This window comes from Ictidomys tridecemlineatus, chromosome 8 (assembly GCF_052094955.1).
Source record: "Ictidomys tridecemlineatus isolate mIctTri1 chromosome 8, mIctTri1.hap1, whole genome shotgun sequence".
NCBI lineage: Eukaryota > Metazoa > Chordata > Mammalia > Rodentia > Sciuridae > Ictidomys > Ictidomys tridecemlineatus.
In genome coordinates, this window is record NC_135484.1 from 27432820 (window position 1) to 27451860 (window position 19041).

Genomic DNA, 19041 nt, shown 5'->3' on the forward strand with positions numbered 1-19041 from the left:
AAAGCTGTTTGGATTTTTGTTTTTGGAATTTGTAATAACAAAAATAAAGTTTAAAACAGAAAAGTGCTAACTGCCTGCTAAATGAATAACATATAATTTCTTTTGAAACATTACTGAAACAAATGACTCCCAGAACACTCATTATGGTATCTAGAAACCATACCATATTTTCAAGCTTTTCAGGTTAAATATGATAAAATTCTAGACTTAGTTTCTCTATCAAAATGAATTAATTATAATTTCAATTAAAACTTTAATCAGATCAATATTTTAGAGGGGCAGACTCCACTTCATCACAATAAACATTAAGCCCAGGAACCACACAGCATAAAGCCTAGAGTACTTTGACAAATTAAAGGAAACCATTAGGCTGATGGAAGGCTTGTTCTGGAAGTACTTATGGTTGTAATCCACAGAGATGCAGGATGACTTTCTGAAGAATGCTACATCTCAACAAGAGGAGAAAGTGGTGGGGGGAGGGGGCACAGCCCAGAACACTCCAATAGGGTTCATTTACTGTTTATTTTACAAACTGAAGAATCATGAAGTAATTTTTGCAATTCAGTTTCAAGTAAATTTTTACTAAAAAAAAAACAAAACTCGAAGAACTCTCATGAAATAGTATTGATATCTCAGGGATAGTCTCTGTACATTTGAACTGTAACTAGCACTAAAATTTGGCTACCAAGGGTAAAAAGCACATTTCACAAAGGTAAAGATGAATAATGGTGGTAAGGAGGTTGCATTATAATGTCACGCCTAAATACTGAAAACTTTAAACTTACAGCAGCTGCTTGCTTGTGCTTTTGGTCATTTATTAGACCAAATAATAAAAGTTCTCATCTTTGCAGCTAAGTGTTTATGTCCAAACCCAGCAAGGTTGTAAAGTTGTGGAATGGTGCACAACTTACAATCATCTCCTTTATTTCACAAAAATCTCTCAGCAGGGGATAGACACAGTCTTAGGGATGAGGCCAGAAAGAGACAGATATCATCAAAGGTAGAGAAAATAAGACAAAGCAGACCAAATAATTCTGTTTCTTTTCTGGTGTCTAGACATGAAAATTTGAAGAAAAAAGTCTGCAGAAAGAGGAGGAAGGATGAAGCCAGCACAGAGAAAGGCAGTTTCAGTACCTGCCTTAGGCCCTGCTGCACTCCTGCCTTTGGGCTCTGAGGGACCCAGAGCCTGAGAAACATTTTCTCTTTTCTAGCTATCCTAGGTATTTAAGCAGCATGTGCCCACACACACCCACTAAATTACAAAGTAGAGAAAGATACAGATACGGGTCTGTGCTGACTTTTATTTAAGATGAAAATAAGTTAATAATTATTGCTTTTTATTCTCTGGATGGTTCATTCCATTAAGGTGAATCCCTATTCCAGATTGGACTTTCAGGACAGACCTCAAGGGTGAACTGTTTACCCTTGAGTTCTCAGGAAACAGAGTAAACTACAACTAGTTGACTGGCAGTACCCACTTGACCTAAAATAACTAGTAGGAGGAAAGACCACAGTTTTCTGCTCTGTCACCTTTTTCTTTAAAACTGTAACTGCACAGATTAGTCTTACAACAAAACAGCAGTTTCCTGTAATACTCTCTCAATTCTTCACTTCAGAGGCAATCACTTTAAATTCTTTTAGTTGCTTCTTCTGATATTTTACTCTACATTTCTAAATAATAAGCTCACTCATTTAATGAGTTTCTTCATTTTCATATATTATCTTTTGACTTACTACTATGAGGAATGAGGTAAAAAATATCTACTTAAGAAAATACAAATATATACAACAAAATCTACTCAGTTGCCTTATTAAACTTACAAAACAGAATTTTTAAAAAATTATAATGCAAATTAACTGACAAAATCCATAAATTTTCTGTTGGAACTAATCAGCACAATTCAAAGTTCAAAGCAGTGACTTATACTGCATTAAGCTAAGGCTTAACATTCCGTACTCCTTTTACAGCTATCTATTTATTCATGTGCTTGCATTAGGTTATGAATTAGACATGGATTTGGTTTGATTCTTAAAGAAAAATGTTAATACTAAAAATCTTGGAAAATGTTCTGCAGTTATAAATCAAGCTATTTAAAATCAAAAGCCTTATATATTCCTTTCTATAATACATATTCTTTCATTTTATAAGAAATTCTGATTTTCCACTTGGATTTAACTTATAAAATTACACTTCATTTCATGAAAAGATCTTTTGAATATGACAATAATTGACAAAAGAATTTATTTTGGGATACATTAAAAAAATAACAAACTTTTTGAAAAAATATTTATTTTTTAGTTGTAGTTGGATACAATATCTTTAATTAATTAATTAATTTTTTAAAATGTGGTGCTGAGGATAGAACCCAGGGCCTCGCCCCTGCTAGGGAAGCACTCTACTGCTGAGCCACAACCCTAGCCCCTAACATAACAAACTTACAGGAGTTGTTGCTTCATACATACAAACATCTTAACCCATGTATATAGAAAGCTCAAAGAGATTATTCAGTGTATTAAATATCAAATGACTAGAAAAAAATGCCTCTGTAACTTTAGTTAATAATCAGGATATTGATATGATGGTTCCAAGTTAAATGGTATACTTCTCAATCTACCCAATAATGACTCAAAAACAATAGAACAGCATGATTTGTCCTTGAAATATTTTCTCTCCCTCTCTTTTTTTTTTTTTTGGTAGGGGGGGATTAAACCCAGAGGGGTTTACTACCACTGAGCCACATTCCCCGCCCTTTTTAAATTTTAACTTTGACATAGGGTCTTGCTAAATTGCTTAGGGCCTTGCTAAATTGTTGAGGCTAGTCTTAAACTTGCAATCCTGCTGCCTCAGCCTCCAGAGTCACTGGAATTACACGCATGTGCCACTGCACCCAGCTTCCTTGGAAAATATTTTTTCACCCAAATAAGACTTTTCATACTAAATTCAGTTTTATTAATAATTACTCAAAACATAACTAAAGTAAAACCCCTATTAAAATATCATTGTTTGTATTTTAGTATATTTAGTATTAAATATACTAAATATATTTAGCATACTAAAATATATTTAGTACTAAAATATCTTTGTAAGAATTAAACAAACATGAAAATGCAAATATTCTTCTTAAAAAAGAAACCAAAGACAACTACATTGCAATGCTTTCCTAATGTCAGTGGTGAAGTCAGGCAAGCCTCTGCTGCAAAGTAAAAACTGTGCTAGGGTTACAGAGACATTTATATCTAAGAAAGGATAGAATATTAAACAAATCTTCCATCACTTAAAGAACTAAATTGTACTTCCTGCAAATGTTAATAATTAGCATCTATCGTTAGCCTTAATATATCGTGGTTTGATGAAAAATGTACCAGAATTAAAAACAACTGTCTCAAAAGATGAATCATTTGAAGATGCATAGGAGCTCACATTCAACCACATTTCTTATCTATTTACTTTGACTGACCTTTTTTTGTGGGTAAGGGGAACTAGGTAAAGTTGAAATGAAAGGTTTGTGAGACAGAGTACATATTCAGCTATACTATCTGTTTACTTTAGCTGACCTTTTTTTTTATGGGGAAGGGGAAGAAAGAGAAGTAGCTCCCATAGAAATCTCTCTGCTAATAAACATAAGGATCAAAAAAGCCCATCAACCACACCAAAGCTAAAACACTGACTATATAAAGGCAGATCCCTTGAGAGGAACTGTGACAATGATAAAAGGAATTTGTACGGCTGCTTTAAGATTCCACATTAGCTATAATCCAACTGAGGATCATTTTCTTGATTATAAGAACTTTATTTTATTTTAAATTAAATGTTAAATATCACACTATTAGAAAGCATTACTAAGAAACATTCAATGTCTTATTTTGCACGAGTTAAGTTTACTTTTTTCTCAAATGTTTTTACTTTGAAAATTATCAATCTACACAAAAATTCAAGACTAATATAATGAACACCATATGCCCTTCATCTAGCTCACAAATTGTCAAAATTTTGCCACACTTTTTTTAATCTTGTCTCTCTACAAATAGACCTACAAAACAATATTTCTGCTGAACCATTTAAAAATAAATTGCACAGACATTGCATCTTGAGTTATCACTGTGATTTTGCTGTTTTTTAGCAATTTGACCAGAACCATAGTAACATATTTATAGTGATTTGGTACTAAGTACAAATTTTGAAATATATACATACATGTGTATACATATATATGTATACACATGAATAAAAATGATAAGGAAACTAAAACTTATTGAGTGCCTAATATGGGCCAGGAACTATGAAAAGAATTTCCACATATTGATATTTAAATCTCATAATAATATATTTTATGATAGAAGAAATAAAGACTCAGAAAGGTTAACTGGCTTTATAGAGATTAAATATAACAAAATAAAATTATATATTAAATAACTAAATATTTATTATCTATAAATGTAAAATATAGCTGGTAATGGAAAAATCTAGAAATTTAAATTAAAGTTTTCAATTATACATGCTGCCTCCCTAAGAATTAATAAACATGCACATAATAAATAGTAATTTAGAGGAAAGACTTAAATTGATTGAAATGAAGTAGAAGTAGTCACTTGATTATGGATTTGCATAAAATGCCCCATACACTTTCAACTCTGTGTAGTGTAACCCATTCTTCTGGCTCCTGCTGTACCATATTCACAAAGCTTGCTTCCCTATCTCATCTTCCACAGTACCATAAAAAGTCCTATTCACAAAGCTCCTCAATGGCTGTAAGCAATATAATTGTCTAATTAATATAATGTTAGATAAGGCATGAATGATTAATATCTCAACTCTCCCTGAGGTACTCACCTTTTAAAATAGGAAAGTTATTGTTACTACTAGCATTCTCATTTAAAACATCGGCTATTTTTTGAGCACTAAGTATGTGCCAAGAACATTTATACATACTATTTCATTTTATCCTCTGAACATCCCATAATGTAGGTATCATTTCCTATATTTCATGGCTAATATATTGAGGAGGCAGCCTTTCACAAGTCTTATTGACTCAAAGGCCCATATGCTCATCACACTAGAAAACAGATGTCTAATCTACAAATTTTCCCAAAGAGCAAGAGAGGGGAAAGCACTATTAGGGTCCCTTCTTGCCCCTGCAAGAGGTCAGTTTCTATTCTTCACACTTGAATAAATCCTATTCCTTTCACCCTTGGGAGAAAACAAAACAAGCATAGAATGTGGAGAGACAGGGCTGATCCTAGAAAACTTTCTACTCCTACTTTGTATTTCTCTTCTACCCCTAAGGGTAGAGTACAAGAAAAGGCCAGGTGGAGGCTGATTGCCTTTGCTGTTATAAAATATAAATGATTACTTCTTCATTGAAGACTAGAGATGATATGGGCCTCAAGCCCTAAGAGATGATCTTTTGTCACCAGCTATTCTGCCATTAATACTGACAACAGAACAAACCCTTATATATAGCACTTTCTAAGTGCCAGCATTTGTGTATGGTAACTCATCAAATCATCACAAGAGTCCCGTGTTGTATGTACTATTATCTCCATTTTACAGATAAGGAAACTGAGCCATACAGTTTTAAAATAACTTGTTCAACTTTATATAGCTAGTAGAAGACAGTCTGGCTCCACAGTCTGTGATACCTAGGAATATGCCAACCTGTAATTAATCCATTGACTATGCCTTCCATTACTTCATAACTAGATTTGTAAGTATGTATCTACACCAAATTGACAGGCTTAGGATTCCCTTAAACATGCTTCTATTTCTCCCCAAGCCTTCATTTTTACCATTTCCTCAGCAAGATATTCCAATTTTTCTACTACAATGGCTAGCAGGTAATATTCTACAAATATATATTAATTTTATGACAGAGCATAGTTGTACAACTTTGTAACTGAAAAGTGGTTTAACATTTGAAACATTAATATTGAGAGTATAGGCAGAGACCCCCATCATGCAAACTGTGGATAAGAACAGTTTGATTATTACTGAAATTAAAATTCTTTTCATATTTTTCTTGCCAAAAAAAATGTTAGTCTAAAAAAATTAAGTGCTTCGTTTAGAATATTACTACCAAAGACCATGGATAAAAAAAATGTTTATTTTAAAAGTTAGAATATTTTTAAAAGTATCACAAACCTGAAGAGTGTTAACTATGGGGCTAAATTGATCATTTTAGCCTTATCAATGTATGAAAGTTATTAAAGAAGCATTTGCTACAATGTGGAACCGCAAAAGTCTTCTTCCTCATGAAAAAACAATTGTTGTTTGGTTGTAACACATACCTGGCTTGCTGATTTTGGTTTTAAAATCTACTTGGTATGGGGGCTGGGGTTATAGTTCAGTAGTAGAGCACTTGCCTAGCATGTGTGAGGCACCAGGCTCAATCCTCAGCACCACATATAAATAAGCAAAATAAAGGTCCATTGACAACTTAAAAAATGTTTTAAAAAAAAATCTACCTGGTATGAAACTAAAACATGCACTCAAAATTCAAATCATGCTTATACAGGGTTGGCACAGTAAACATGGCCTGGCAGGAATAAGAAGTAACCTAATCAAGAGCGTATCAGGAGAAGGAGACTTAAAATCTATGATGATAAAACTCATAGGAATACGGAGAAAATTTACTAAGATACATTTTAGTTTTAGTGTTACCTTGGGTGAAGTTTAGAAAGAACTAAGGTATGCAGATACTCCTCAACTTATGATGAGGTTACATTCTAATAAACCCATCGTAAAGTGAAAATGTAAGTTAAAAACACATTTACTACACCCTACTCAACACTCTAGCTTAGCAACAGCACACTGTAGAGTATCCACTACTTCTCCTCATCATGGTGGGGTGACTGGGAGCTGCATCTCTGCAGCTGCCCAGCATAGAGAGAAAGTACTGTACCATTATCAGGCGACCTTTCCAAACCTAGTAAAAGATCAAACTTCAAAATTCAAAGTATGATTTCTGCCAAATGAGTATCACTCTCATATCACAGTAAAAACAAAAAATCTTAAGTAGAATCAGCATAATTCAGGGACCATCTATATTGTTATAAAATATATTACTCATTAGCTGAAGAGAGTGTGGCTATTTTTCATAAAGCTTGAGTTTTTATGTAACCTAAACCAAACTACACAATTTAAAACATTAGGTTTTTTATATATAATATATATATATTAGTTTTTAGATATTTATTACATATTCAGTGAAACACAATATAATGAGCTACTGTATTAGTAAAGGATACGATACATACACTCATCTATCATCAGTTTTGATATAACACCTACCATGTGAACTATTTTTAAATGAAATTTTAAAAGTTTCAAAAAACTAAACAAAATCTAATCATGGGCAACTCAATATAAACTCAATATAAACTATATCTGAAGAACTTGTATTATAAATATTAGCTACCCAAAATCTAAATGAAATATCTGTATAATTATCAGTGCTAAAAATTAAACCATTTATTCCTGGTCTTATACCTTAAATCTGTTTTCTTTCTGTTAAAATCATTTTTCTGGCACTAAAATATCATCAATCCAATCAGATTTAAAATTCTTCAGAGGATAAATTTAACTCATATCACATGGGGCAAAAATCTACCAAATGTACCTTTTTTGAACTTTCCAATCAATGGTCACCAAACACAAATAAGGAGAGACTAGATTCACACAAGCCATTAGTACGATTAGTCTTACTGTCTATATGCATTGAGAGTTACAAATATACATATATTTATACACAAAAAAAATATTCAGAATGAAAGCTTGTCAAATGACTTTGTTTTTCTTTTATTTTTATTTACCTTTTTACAGGAAAGTCTTTGATAATTCTATATTGAATGATCACTACTGGCCACTAATACCTGGGTCAAAAGCTCTTAAAAGAAGTCACAGCTAGAAAAGGATTGTTGGAAATTATTTCTTAGAAGGATATGTGAAAAAGCCTTAAGCTAAAGGTGGATCACCACGTTCTAGGGGAAGGAAATTCCATCACAAAGTATAGGAAAGACCAACGGAAAATCAGAAAAAAAAAAAAAAAACCATAAAATTCCTGGAACAGAAGTTTTCAGGAGGAAGATTTGATCAACCACGTAAAATACAGCAGCAAGGTCCTGAAGTATTGACAAATGGACTGGATTTTGTATTACAAAAATCACTCATGGCTTTATCCAGGGCAATTTCAGTAAAGAAGGGCTGAAGCCAGTGTGAGGTTGGGCATAAATACAGATATAGCCTTAAGTGTCTAAACCTATAAGCTTTCAAGGGTCTAAGACCTCAGAGCTGAAAATTAAAAATAATTTCTTAAACTAAATTCACAATTTAACATCATTAATTGATAAATTTGGTTTTCAGAAATATTTTCTTCTTGAAAACAATTTCTACAGTAGATTTTTTTACTTCATAGGAATTCCTGAGTATGCATGATGATTGCCAGAAAATCATAATTAATCATTCGTGAGATAGCCTGCCAAAGCACTTCAAAAGCAAAAAGTTAAAAACCTTTTCAATGTACCTAACCCTTTTTAAGCAGTGAGGCAGATCCATTTTATAGGTTCAAATTTATCAAGTAATACTTACAAAGCAGACAACCCTGGCATGACAAAGGCCCTGAAAAAGGCCTGCTGAATGGAACCATAAAGGGACCTTAAAAGCTGGCTAAGAAGGCAAGAACAGTATAAGACAGAAGAAAGATATAGCACCAATGGAGAAGCTGCAGACTGAAGAAGTCAAGAGAGTCACAGAGTGATGATAAAGGAAGGACAAGAGGTGACTTTGTAGAAATGTAGTTCTGAAAGCAACAGGAGTATAAAGGATTAAGAGCACCTGTGCCCAGGAGTTCCAAACATAAGAGGAAGAATAGAGAGGTACAAATTTAGATAAATTTGCAGATTTGATTGGAAACTGAGATTTGTGCTTGAGCTCTACAATTATTTTTTAAAAAGAAGTAAGAGATAGTCTTTTGCTAAAAGTTCAGGGCATAGGCTTGGGAAGGTAGCTTCAAGGCAAAGGTTGGGAATAGTAATTAAGAATTAGCTCAGTATTTTAAAGCATGACTTCTTATATAATTCTTGTGATCACTTTGTGAGCTTGTGGGAATAGATATTACTATTTTCAATACAACATATGAAGAAACTCAGACTCTTAAGTTATATACATATTAACTTATTGAAGTATCTTTTTCAACTAAACATTAAAGATCTCTTATTATTTAACTATACTCAATTTTTCCATATGCTTACAAATATAATTCTGGTAACTTTGACTTAGAACCACAATCATCTCCCAGGAGTACTAAACATTTCTCCTTCAATCTCTAGTCTTGTTCATAAAAGACACAGCCTACATCTTAAAAGCAAAGAGCAAAGCAAAAATGTGAGGCAAAAATTGTGATGATTTATGAGCATACTAGTACCTACATATTTTAGAGCAGTGTAGTTCACATTCAGTTTGTATCAAATATTCCTGAGAAAATTTTTATCTGCAAAAGTAAGGTATTTCCTAACTGTTTATTTAAGAATACTGACATGCCTAAATAAAACAGTGGATTAAGATCATAGTGACAATTACAAAAAGAAAGTATGGGGTAGTCATTTACTAAGTCTCCCTTTTATTGAAAAACAAACCACTAAAGTGAATTTAAGATGTCCCTTGATTGACAGAGCTCCCAAATCAGAAAGACCCAATTAAAACTGTTAAGAATACTAAAAGTGAGATCACCAAAAGATCAATACCCAATCTCAAATTGGTTAAAAGTTCTATGATCACTTTCAGACACCTTGAAATGCAAGGACCAGATTCTGTATCTGGAAATCCCTTTTGATCCTACTGTGACTTACATGAAAGAGAAGATTCTAAGTTTTCTCTTTACCCTGTTTAGCCTATACATTCACAGTCATCCTCTCCTTCTACAGTTTCTGAGACATACTGCTTACTGTTCCCTTCTGTTTCTGGTGGGTTATTCCTTTCTTCCCTCCAACATTAATTCCCTCCTAAAAATACAATCTTTTTGCTCTGCTTTCTTTATTCTTTTTTCCCTTTAGTATATTCATTTCCATGGAACGAATGATCAGCCTTCAAACCCCCAGCCAAGGATCTAGCTCCACAGTTCCAGTTTGGAAATGTCTGGCGTGGACAGAGAAACTGACAAATTTCTTCCTGTCTGTCATGTTGCCATTCTTTGGCTCCCAAGCTTTATAATCAGTCCCCACTATTCTATACAGACTATTTAAAAACAAAACAAAACTTGGCTACAGTATGATTTCAATTGAGAAGTAGGAGCATCAGTGTGATTATATTTCCTAGTTTGTCTGTCTTCTTGTATTGAATCAGTCAAAAAAAAACCAAGTTAGGGCATGTAATTTCTCTCAAAGCATTATTATAATCTGTTCTATTAGAAGTACATTTTATCCAAACAAAGTTATACAGATTCTACCTCATCAAATACTGACTCAGAAATAAAGGAAAGGAGATCCGGGTAGCTGAAGCAATAAAGCCAATACAAATTTAAAACTCTTTGTGTATCTTCACAAAAACCAATCCAGAACAACAAAAAGAACATATAAAACTACACAGAACACAGGTCTTCAACACATCTAAACTTCAAATTACCTATAAGAAGAAATATAAATATAATCCCACTGAGCTGTCTCCCATATTCTAGCTACAAGCCTTTGTGGACAACAAAGACAGTCCAGGAAAGAAGGAATAGAACAGAGAAAGCACAGAGGAGCCAGAATCAGGGCTAACACTGATCTGAAATCACTACTAGAAAGAAAAGGCTATCACATGAATGAAAATACTGAAAAGGATAATGTAGACTGAAGTACAGATTTAAAAGTAGAGAGAACAGAAAGAGATGGGATTAAAAAGTTAATAGTTAAAGGAAAAGGAAGATTAAAAGGCAAGAAGGATACATATTGTTAGTCAAATAAATATGTAATCTTTCAAAAAAGTGGCAACGTTGCTACTTGGTATTTCACAATGAAATGTATTTAAAAACCACTGTACCTTACAGTGAAATCATAGGAGCAAGAGGCCAGCACTGAAGCATGAAATGGTGAAAACTAAAACAAAACACACACACACAAAGGTTAGCTCTAACAGTATGCTAGATCCTACGGTCATTCCATTGTAATAAATTTAAGTTTATTCAGTGCTGTCACTTAAAATTATGCTTTCCTGAACCTTAAATCATGCTTAAATTTCAGGAAAAAAAATCTCTTTTGGTCTTTTAAGTTTTCATTTATAGAAAAAAAAGTTTATTTTTACATTCTCCAAAGAAAGCCATCTCTCGAGTTTTAGAACTTATTTAGAATAAGTGTTCCCAAAATGTTGCTGTTCTATAAAAGTTACATATAAATTCTTATTGGCTACCCAAATATGATTTTACAAATATGGGAGTATGTGACAGTACATTTATATGCAATAATTATAGAATTTACCAACTTTAAAAATACATATTATCGCTATAATCACAGATATCAAAATAAATATTTAAATGTTAAATAAAAACATCTTTAAAATAATTTTTATGTTATTTATAACATATGTCTAATGGAAACTGCTTTCAAAGATACAAATTGCAAATTTAAAGGCAAATAACACCTTCAATATAAGTAATAAACATAGTAATATAGACTGCCCTTTGCAATTATATTTGTTCAGTATTTATCTTACTAGCACTTTATGTATTTATTTACTTATTTTTGTGGTACTGGGGATTGAACCCAGGACCTTTAGCACACTAGGTGAGTACTCTACCACAGAGTTACACCCCAGCCTTATAAGCATGTTACTAGTTATATACACATAACTACATTTGAATAGTATTTTACAATTTTTAGAGCACTTTCACTATATTACCCTATTTCATTCTCAGAACCACTCTGAAATATACATAAAAATATTTTTCAACTACTAAAATCTAGGGTTGGGAGTATATTCAGCAGTAGAATACTTGCCTACCAAACTCAAGGGCCTAGATTTGATCCCTAGCACCAAAAAATCTACTAATACCATCCACACAAGACTACCATTAAAAAATAAACAAAGCAACTCAGACATGATTCAGCATGCCTGCAATCCTAGGCATCAGAAGGCTAAGGCAGGAGGATTGCCAAGTTCAAGGCCAGGCTGGGCAACTTCTAGCAGGACCCAAAATAGAGTATCAAAACAGAGTAAAGATGGATGGGGATGTAGTACAGTGCTTGCCTAACATGCATGAAATCCTGGGTTCAATCCCCAGTATTGCGAAAATAAAGAAAAGAAAATTAGAAAAAATAAAGCAAAACAGGGGACTATGCCTCATATGTTTCATGAAAGCCAATAAAATTTTAAAAAACTAATTTTGGCCTGGAGCAGTAGCACATGCCTATAATCCCAGCAGCTCAGGACACAGAGGCAGGAGAACCAGAAGTTCAAAGCCAGCCTAAGCAATTTAGAAAGGCACTAAGCAACTCAGTGAGACCCTATCTTTAAATAAAATATGAAATAGAGCTGAGGATGTGGCTCAGTGTTCAAGTGCCCCTGAGTTCAACTCATGAACCCCCCACCCAAAATATTAATTTAATGGAAATTTGGAATTTAAAAAATAGAAATGTATAGTTTTCTTATTGAAAAAATCACTAAGGTAATTTTTTGCCCTGAATGTAAAAACATGAAAGAATTAAAATTGGGAAATGTCATTTAAGATGTTTTCCACAGTAATTTAGAAGAACTTGCCTAAATAAAAGCTGAGAACTAACTTAAGTTACCTTATAACAGATGAATTTCTTGGGAGCAGCACAAAGGAGTTACCTCATCCTTTATTGTTTGGAGAACAGAAATTTTTTTTTTTTTTTTTTTTTTTTTGGTGGTGCTGGGGATTGAACCCAGGGCCTTGTGCATGCTAGGCAAGCACTCTACCAACTGAGCTATGTCCCCAGCCCCAGAAAATTTTTTATACCCCACACATTTGTGAACATTCATACATGTCATCATAATATACTATTTGGAAAATTATAAAGACTATAATACTAAAAGTAAACTACTATAGTAAAAAGTGTTAAAATAGTATCTGCTTCCCTCTACCATACTCTTCTGCCATGATGGAGCTGGGTGGACCTCTGAAACCTGTGAGCCTTAAATAAATTTTTCCTCCTCTACACCTGTTCTGATCAGTGGAAAAAGCTGACTAAAACACTTATCATTAATTTGGCAACAAAAACACATAAAAAATAATCAATAACCCCCACTCCTAAACACCAAAACCTTCTTTTATACATGCTTCACTGATTCTATTTATATTTACATTTTTGCTCTACATATAAAAGGACAAGACAAAAACTTACTTTCACCCTCCTAATAGCATAGGTGTGACCAAGAAGTTCAAACACTGGTTGTCGCACATTCCTTAGGTCCCAGCCTCTCAAACTACAATCTACTGCTCCTGTCACCAGCAAATTCTAAAAACAATTCAGAGAAAAGTATATTGTGACATTTTTGCAACTGAGCAGTACTAAGGCTTCCTATTACAAACAATATCTACTTTCTGCTAATTATCCATTTCATCTCAGGAGTCATTCTTGTAAAAATGTATAATAAGCATAGAAAGGAATCAAAATAGACATTACATGGCCAAAAAAAATTAACCTGAGAGAAAAGAAACTTAGAATGCTTTATGTCTATGATGGAATAATACACACAGAGACAAAAGCAGAGTCTCTATTGTACTGTAGATTTTTCCAATTCATTTTTAGTAGTAGTAATAAATACATAAAAGATTAAAGCTTATTTGACAAGTCAGTCCACTTTTCTCTTCAAAAGATTTTCAACATCCTCTGAGATCATAAGAAGTATTAAAAGGCAGGAGGCCAATTAATTTAGGACTTTTTGAAAATGCAAAGGGAACAAATTAAATTTTTATGTTTTTCTGAATCCAAATCCATCACCATCCCCAAATCTGTTGGGCCAAGTCTTAATCTGATCAAAACTCAGAATCTATGGAGAGAATCATCTATCACATCAGATTTTACAAATTCTGCTATCTAGAGCCCTAATGAACCCAGAGGCCTAGCTAAACAGAACAACTGCTGGGTCCACACTCAGCTTATCCCACATCCACCACAGCAGCAATTCACTGTCTGAATATGTTGGGCTTTAATATAAGATCATTTGAGGAAAAGTTTCAATGATTAAAAAAAATTTAATCTGTGACATTAAAATTAATGTATAAGTTTAATCAAATGTATAACAGCACCTTTTTTAGAATTCCTAAAATTTTTAATTTTCCTAAATGGAAAATTCATTTGTAATGGGAGAGATTAAAACTGTTGTCATTAGTATTAACATTTTTATTTAAATCAAATATTACTGAATATGTATTATATTTTCTTTTCTGTTTAAAGAATTCTGTCAATATCATTTTTTTCCACTTTCAATAATTTTAACTTTTAAAACTAGGGAAAAAAGTATACATTTTATCTATTTTTCACAGTTAACAAATCATTTGAGGTACACAAGTAGCATATTAACACATTGAATACACTCCTATGTAATTCATATGTTCATATGGTTAACTGAAGTTTTGTAAAAAATTACACAGTGCTATCTTACAGAAGCATGAAAATTGTGTTTAAAGGTGAAGATGAAACAGAAAAATTTTAAAGCTGATACAACGGTCAAATTAAAAATCAAGTTACAAATAGTTCAGAGGTCTGAGAGGGAAAGTGAAAAAGAAGGCAAAAGATGATACAAAGTGACAGGGTTAAAAGCAATCAAGAAAAGATTACATAAATTGTAAAGCACTTTCCCAAAACAAACAAAGCTGCACTGTTGAACTTTTGAGAATTTGTGTTTCTTATTTTGCTTGTTTTATGAGCACTTACAGCCAATTAATGCTAATGCGGGTCAGTCACAATCATTAATTAGAAATGAAGGGACTGAATTTTACTTAATAGTTCAGAACACCACCAAAATCCACATAAACAAAGATAAATAAATATTGAACATTTCAACATCTGAAAGGCCAGAAGCTCAGGATAGAACCACACACAATACCTCATTATATTTACACCAGTCACAGCTCAAAATTTCTGTCTGATGTGCTGGAATCACAATTCTGACTCCTGTTGCCTTCATATCCCAAATTCTCAGAGTCTGATCACCTGGTAGAAAAGGAAGACTTGATCACTTTCCATCATCATACCATTTAGCTGCTCAGTGACATAAGGAGCTCATGATGATAAATCAAGTAAAATTACTTTTACTACTTTCATTTTTACAATATTTCCATCTTTATATGTTTTTAAAACCATAATAATGCATAGGAACTACTAAATGTAAAAGATTACAAAAAGTAATGTACCATGATAATGCTTTTAAATCTATTCAAAGAGAAAAATTTTAATCTCACACTCAGACAGGTACAATAATGATTAACACTCAGTCACACTTTTTCCCTAAAACCCTGAAAATCCTCATGCCCAGTAAATAAAGTCAGCACTCTGTACAAGCATATTATACAAGAAACAATACAGTAACTGTCTTACTGTTAAATATAGGGAAAAGTCTACCAAGCCAAGCAAATAGAGTTTTTTTTTTTTTTTTTTTTTTTTTTTTTTTTACTTTTAGGTGTTTTTGTTTGTTTTAGTGCTGAGGATTGAACCCAGGACCCCAAGCATGGTAAGCATGTGCTCTACCACAGAGTCATACTTCCAACCCAATAGTTTTAGTTTTTATATATACTACATTTTAATGGGTGAGCTAGAGGTATACTTTTTCTTTGGAACAAACAAACTCAAGAATTTTAAAGATTATACCTTAATCTTTATGCAAAAATTGGCTTACATTGTTTAATTGCACAAAGTCACCCTGACTAAATGTTTTATATGCTGTTTGACTTCAAGTTTTCTGAACTACAAGGAAAGAAAAAATGATAGAATGAGTAAAATCTAGAAGTATATACATTTACCTCAAAAGTAAAATATAAACAACAAAGATAGTAGAAGCAAGCTACTTAGGCCTCATGAAGAATGTATAGACTCTGGCATGAGAGCAGGTGGGGGCTCATTTATAAGTGTGTGATTTTGCATAGGGTATATACTATCTCTGAGACTATTTTTTCATTTCTTAAAAAAAACACAGGGTGGGACTGGGGATGTGGCTCAAGCGGTAGCGCGCTTGCCTGGCATGCGTGCGACCCGGATTCGATCCTTAGCACCACATACCAACAAAGATGTTGTGTTCGCCAAGAAAAAGTAACATAGAAGCCAGGTATAGTATATTTAAAAAGTAAATATTAAAAATTCTCTCTCTCTATCCTCTCTTACTCTCTCTTTAAAAAAAAAAAAAACCACAGGGTACAGTACAAGAATTTAATAGAATACAATTTTTGTAAAGCACCTCGCATGGTCTCTAGCACATGGTAGATACACACTCTAACATATGATATCTAAAAATGCTAAATTTTAAAATTATCCTTAACTTTAAAATTATCCTACATGTATTTTCCTATATATCTAATTATAAATCCATGTTATATGGCTAAATTTAGCTACTTTAGACATTTTCCCCCCCTGGCTTATTTGGAAGTTGTTAAAGAAAGATAAGAATTAAATTTGTTAGTACTAATGAAATGTAGAGGTTAAGAACAGGGGCTTTAGGGTTCCAGAACTTGGTTCTAACCAGTTTGATCATTTGGTAGTTACTTAATTCCTCAATTTCCTTACCTATGATAAAGTATCTCTTACAAGACTTAAATGAGATAAGGCTTCATATGGTGCCAGATATATGATATATCCTTAATGATTGTCTAAAAGCTGAAAAAAATGCACCTACATTTAGAAGTCATCTCTGTCCCTCCAAATAATAACAGCTAATATTTATTGAGTGTTTCCTATGTGCCAGATGCTGGTCTAAATAGTTTATATATATTAACTTTTATGAAACAATACAAAAACTATTATGAAACAAAAACTATAACATAAGTAATTATTATAACATTTTACAAATGAGGAAACTGAAGCATATGGAGATGAAATGACTTACCAAAGATACTAAGGAACAGAACCAGGACACGCAAGCAGAATCCACTTGGTCTGGCTCTCCCGTGTGTGCATTTTACAACTAACTACACTGCCTCCTAATGTTGCCATAGAACAAATGTCATAGTCAACAATGCTGGCTGATTCTTGAGGAATTACTGTTCTGTTATTTTTTATCTTTCTTTTCTTTTTTTTTGAAACATGTTGTCATTATGTGTCCTAGACTGATCTCACATTCCTAGACTCAAGTGATCCCCCACATCAACCTCTAGAGTAAGCTAGCACTATAGGCATGTGTTACTATACCTGGCTTCTATGTTACTTTTTCTCTAAATTGGGAGAAAAACATTTTCTTTCTCTCATATATACATAGATGATATTTTGTATACTGTCATTTAGAAATAAAATATAAGTGTTACAGATAAAATTTCAGTGCACTTCCAATCCCACTTCCTACTCTCCCTGCCTAGAGGCCACCACAAGCATGACTTCAGCATGTCTGCTTTAGTCTATGTTTTGTAATACTCTTATAGATCCATAAATATGTACTAAATTGCTTTGTGTGTGAAATTTTTCCTTCTTTAATTTCAAAACACCACTCTGCTACTTTATAAAAGGCTGGAAAACACTTTTATAGGTAAAAGTAACTAACATTTTTGGACCTAACGATGACAGAGATAAAAGGGAATGAGCCAAATGGAAATAATTCTGAATTGATATAGGCTAGAGCTTAAAATATCTTCATGGACCTTAAAAATAACCACTATTTCCAATTTAGCCACTAACTAGTGGAATTTGTTTCAGAATTCCAAATACCTTTGATTAAATGACATTTTTTGACTTTCCTCAGCCTTCAGTATTTACAGCAGAGTGACATGTACATATCTAGCATCAGCCTCTGAACAACCTGTTCTCACCAAGTGCTTCTAAAAAGATTTATAGTTCAACACAGGCCCACACCAGCCAGCAGCAAGTCCAAGCAAAGCCAGTTGTAATATCTCATTTCCTGTTTGACCACAGCCAGCAGGTCAAAGAGGGGTATTTGGGGTGCATGTTTGTGTGTGTTTGTGTATGTGTGTGTGTGTGTATGTGTTTCTGAAATATAATTGAAAAAATATAATGCTAACCACTTTCTTATAGTAGAATTTACAAATTTAACATTCAGAAGCCTCTGGGTCATGTGTCTCACTGCAAAGTCAAGTTACCAAGGACAGAGAATGTGTCATGGGGCAGTTCAAGCATCCCTTCCCTTTCTAGGATATGCTTTCAAAACATGTCTCAATGACTTAAGACAATTCCAGTACTATCACTTACAGGCAAAGGAGACCACTTATCATGGAGATAGTGAATGGTATTCTCCCAAGTTTCATCTCTACAAAAGCCTAGCCCCAGATAAAAACATCTGATTTGGTCTGAAGCTTCCACTAAAACATACAAAGTGTACAAGTGATGCTTGTTCACTTTCAAAACTAATATTTAATACTACACCTGAAACTATAAGGTCTGATACAGCCATGACTAAAGCACTGCCTAAAGTCCAATTATCTTGTATTCACCTGATAATTACATTATCTGAATGTATGAATTTCCTTAAAGTACCAATGCATTACAATGAGTATAAATTAGGAGATGACGAAGTAACTTATTTTAGCACTAATATGGCTGAGTTTCAAAAGAATCAGTGTCAAACAAAACAAAGAAGACTCAAAAGTATAAAGAAGGCAACATTATTAATCTGTGCTGTCAGAAGGCAGACATATTTACCTTACCGTGGGTGGAGTGTCTGGGAAGGTGAGTAGTGACTTGAAAAACAGAAGGGGGTCCTCTGGTACAGTTCTGTTTCTTGGACAGAGTGCTGATTGCACAGATGTGCTCATTGTGAAAATTCATCAGGCTGTATACATAAGAATACATGCCATTCTGTATGTGTGTAAAAGATTAAACAACAGCACAACAAAGGCTGTGTGAATGGCTACTCTATTTCTCTTGACATAATATTATAGTTCTGAACCA

The 19041-nt window shown here is 33.2% G+C and overlaps 1 protein-coding gene across 2 annotated transcripts in view; it reads right to left on the reverse strand.

Annotated features, from left to right (window-relative positions):
• Pex7 (peroxisomal biogenesis factor 7) overlaps positions 1-19041 on the reverse strand; it is a 62623-nt gene that overhangs the window by 19417 nt on the left and 24165 nt on the right. For both annotated transcript variants that reach the window (XR_013424817.1, XM_005329797.4), the window contains exons 6-8: positions 15044-15150; positions 13336-13449; positions 11015-11070 (exon numbers count right to left, since the gene is read on the reverse strand). Coding sequence is in view for 1 of the 2 variants with exons in the window: in XM_005329797.4 (XP_005329854.2) it covers positions 11015-11070; positions 13336-13449; positions 15044-15150 (277 nt within the window). In the remaining variant the exon portion in view is untranslated. The remainder of the gene's footprint in view (positions 1-11014; positions 11071-13335; positions 13450-15043; positions 15151-19041) is intronic.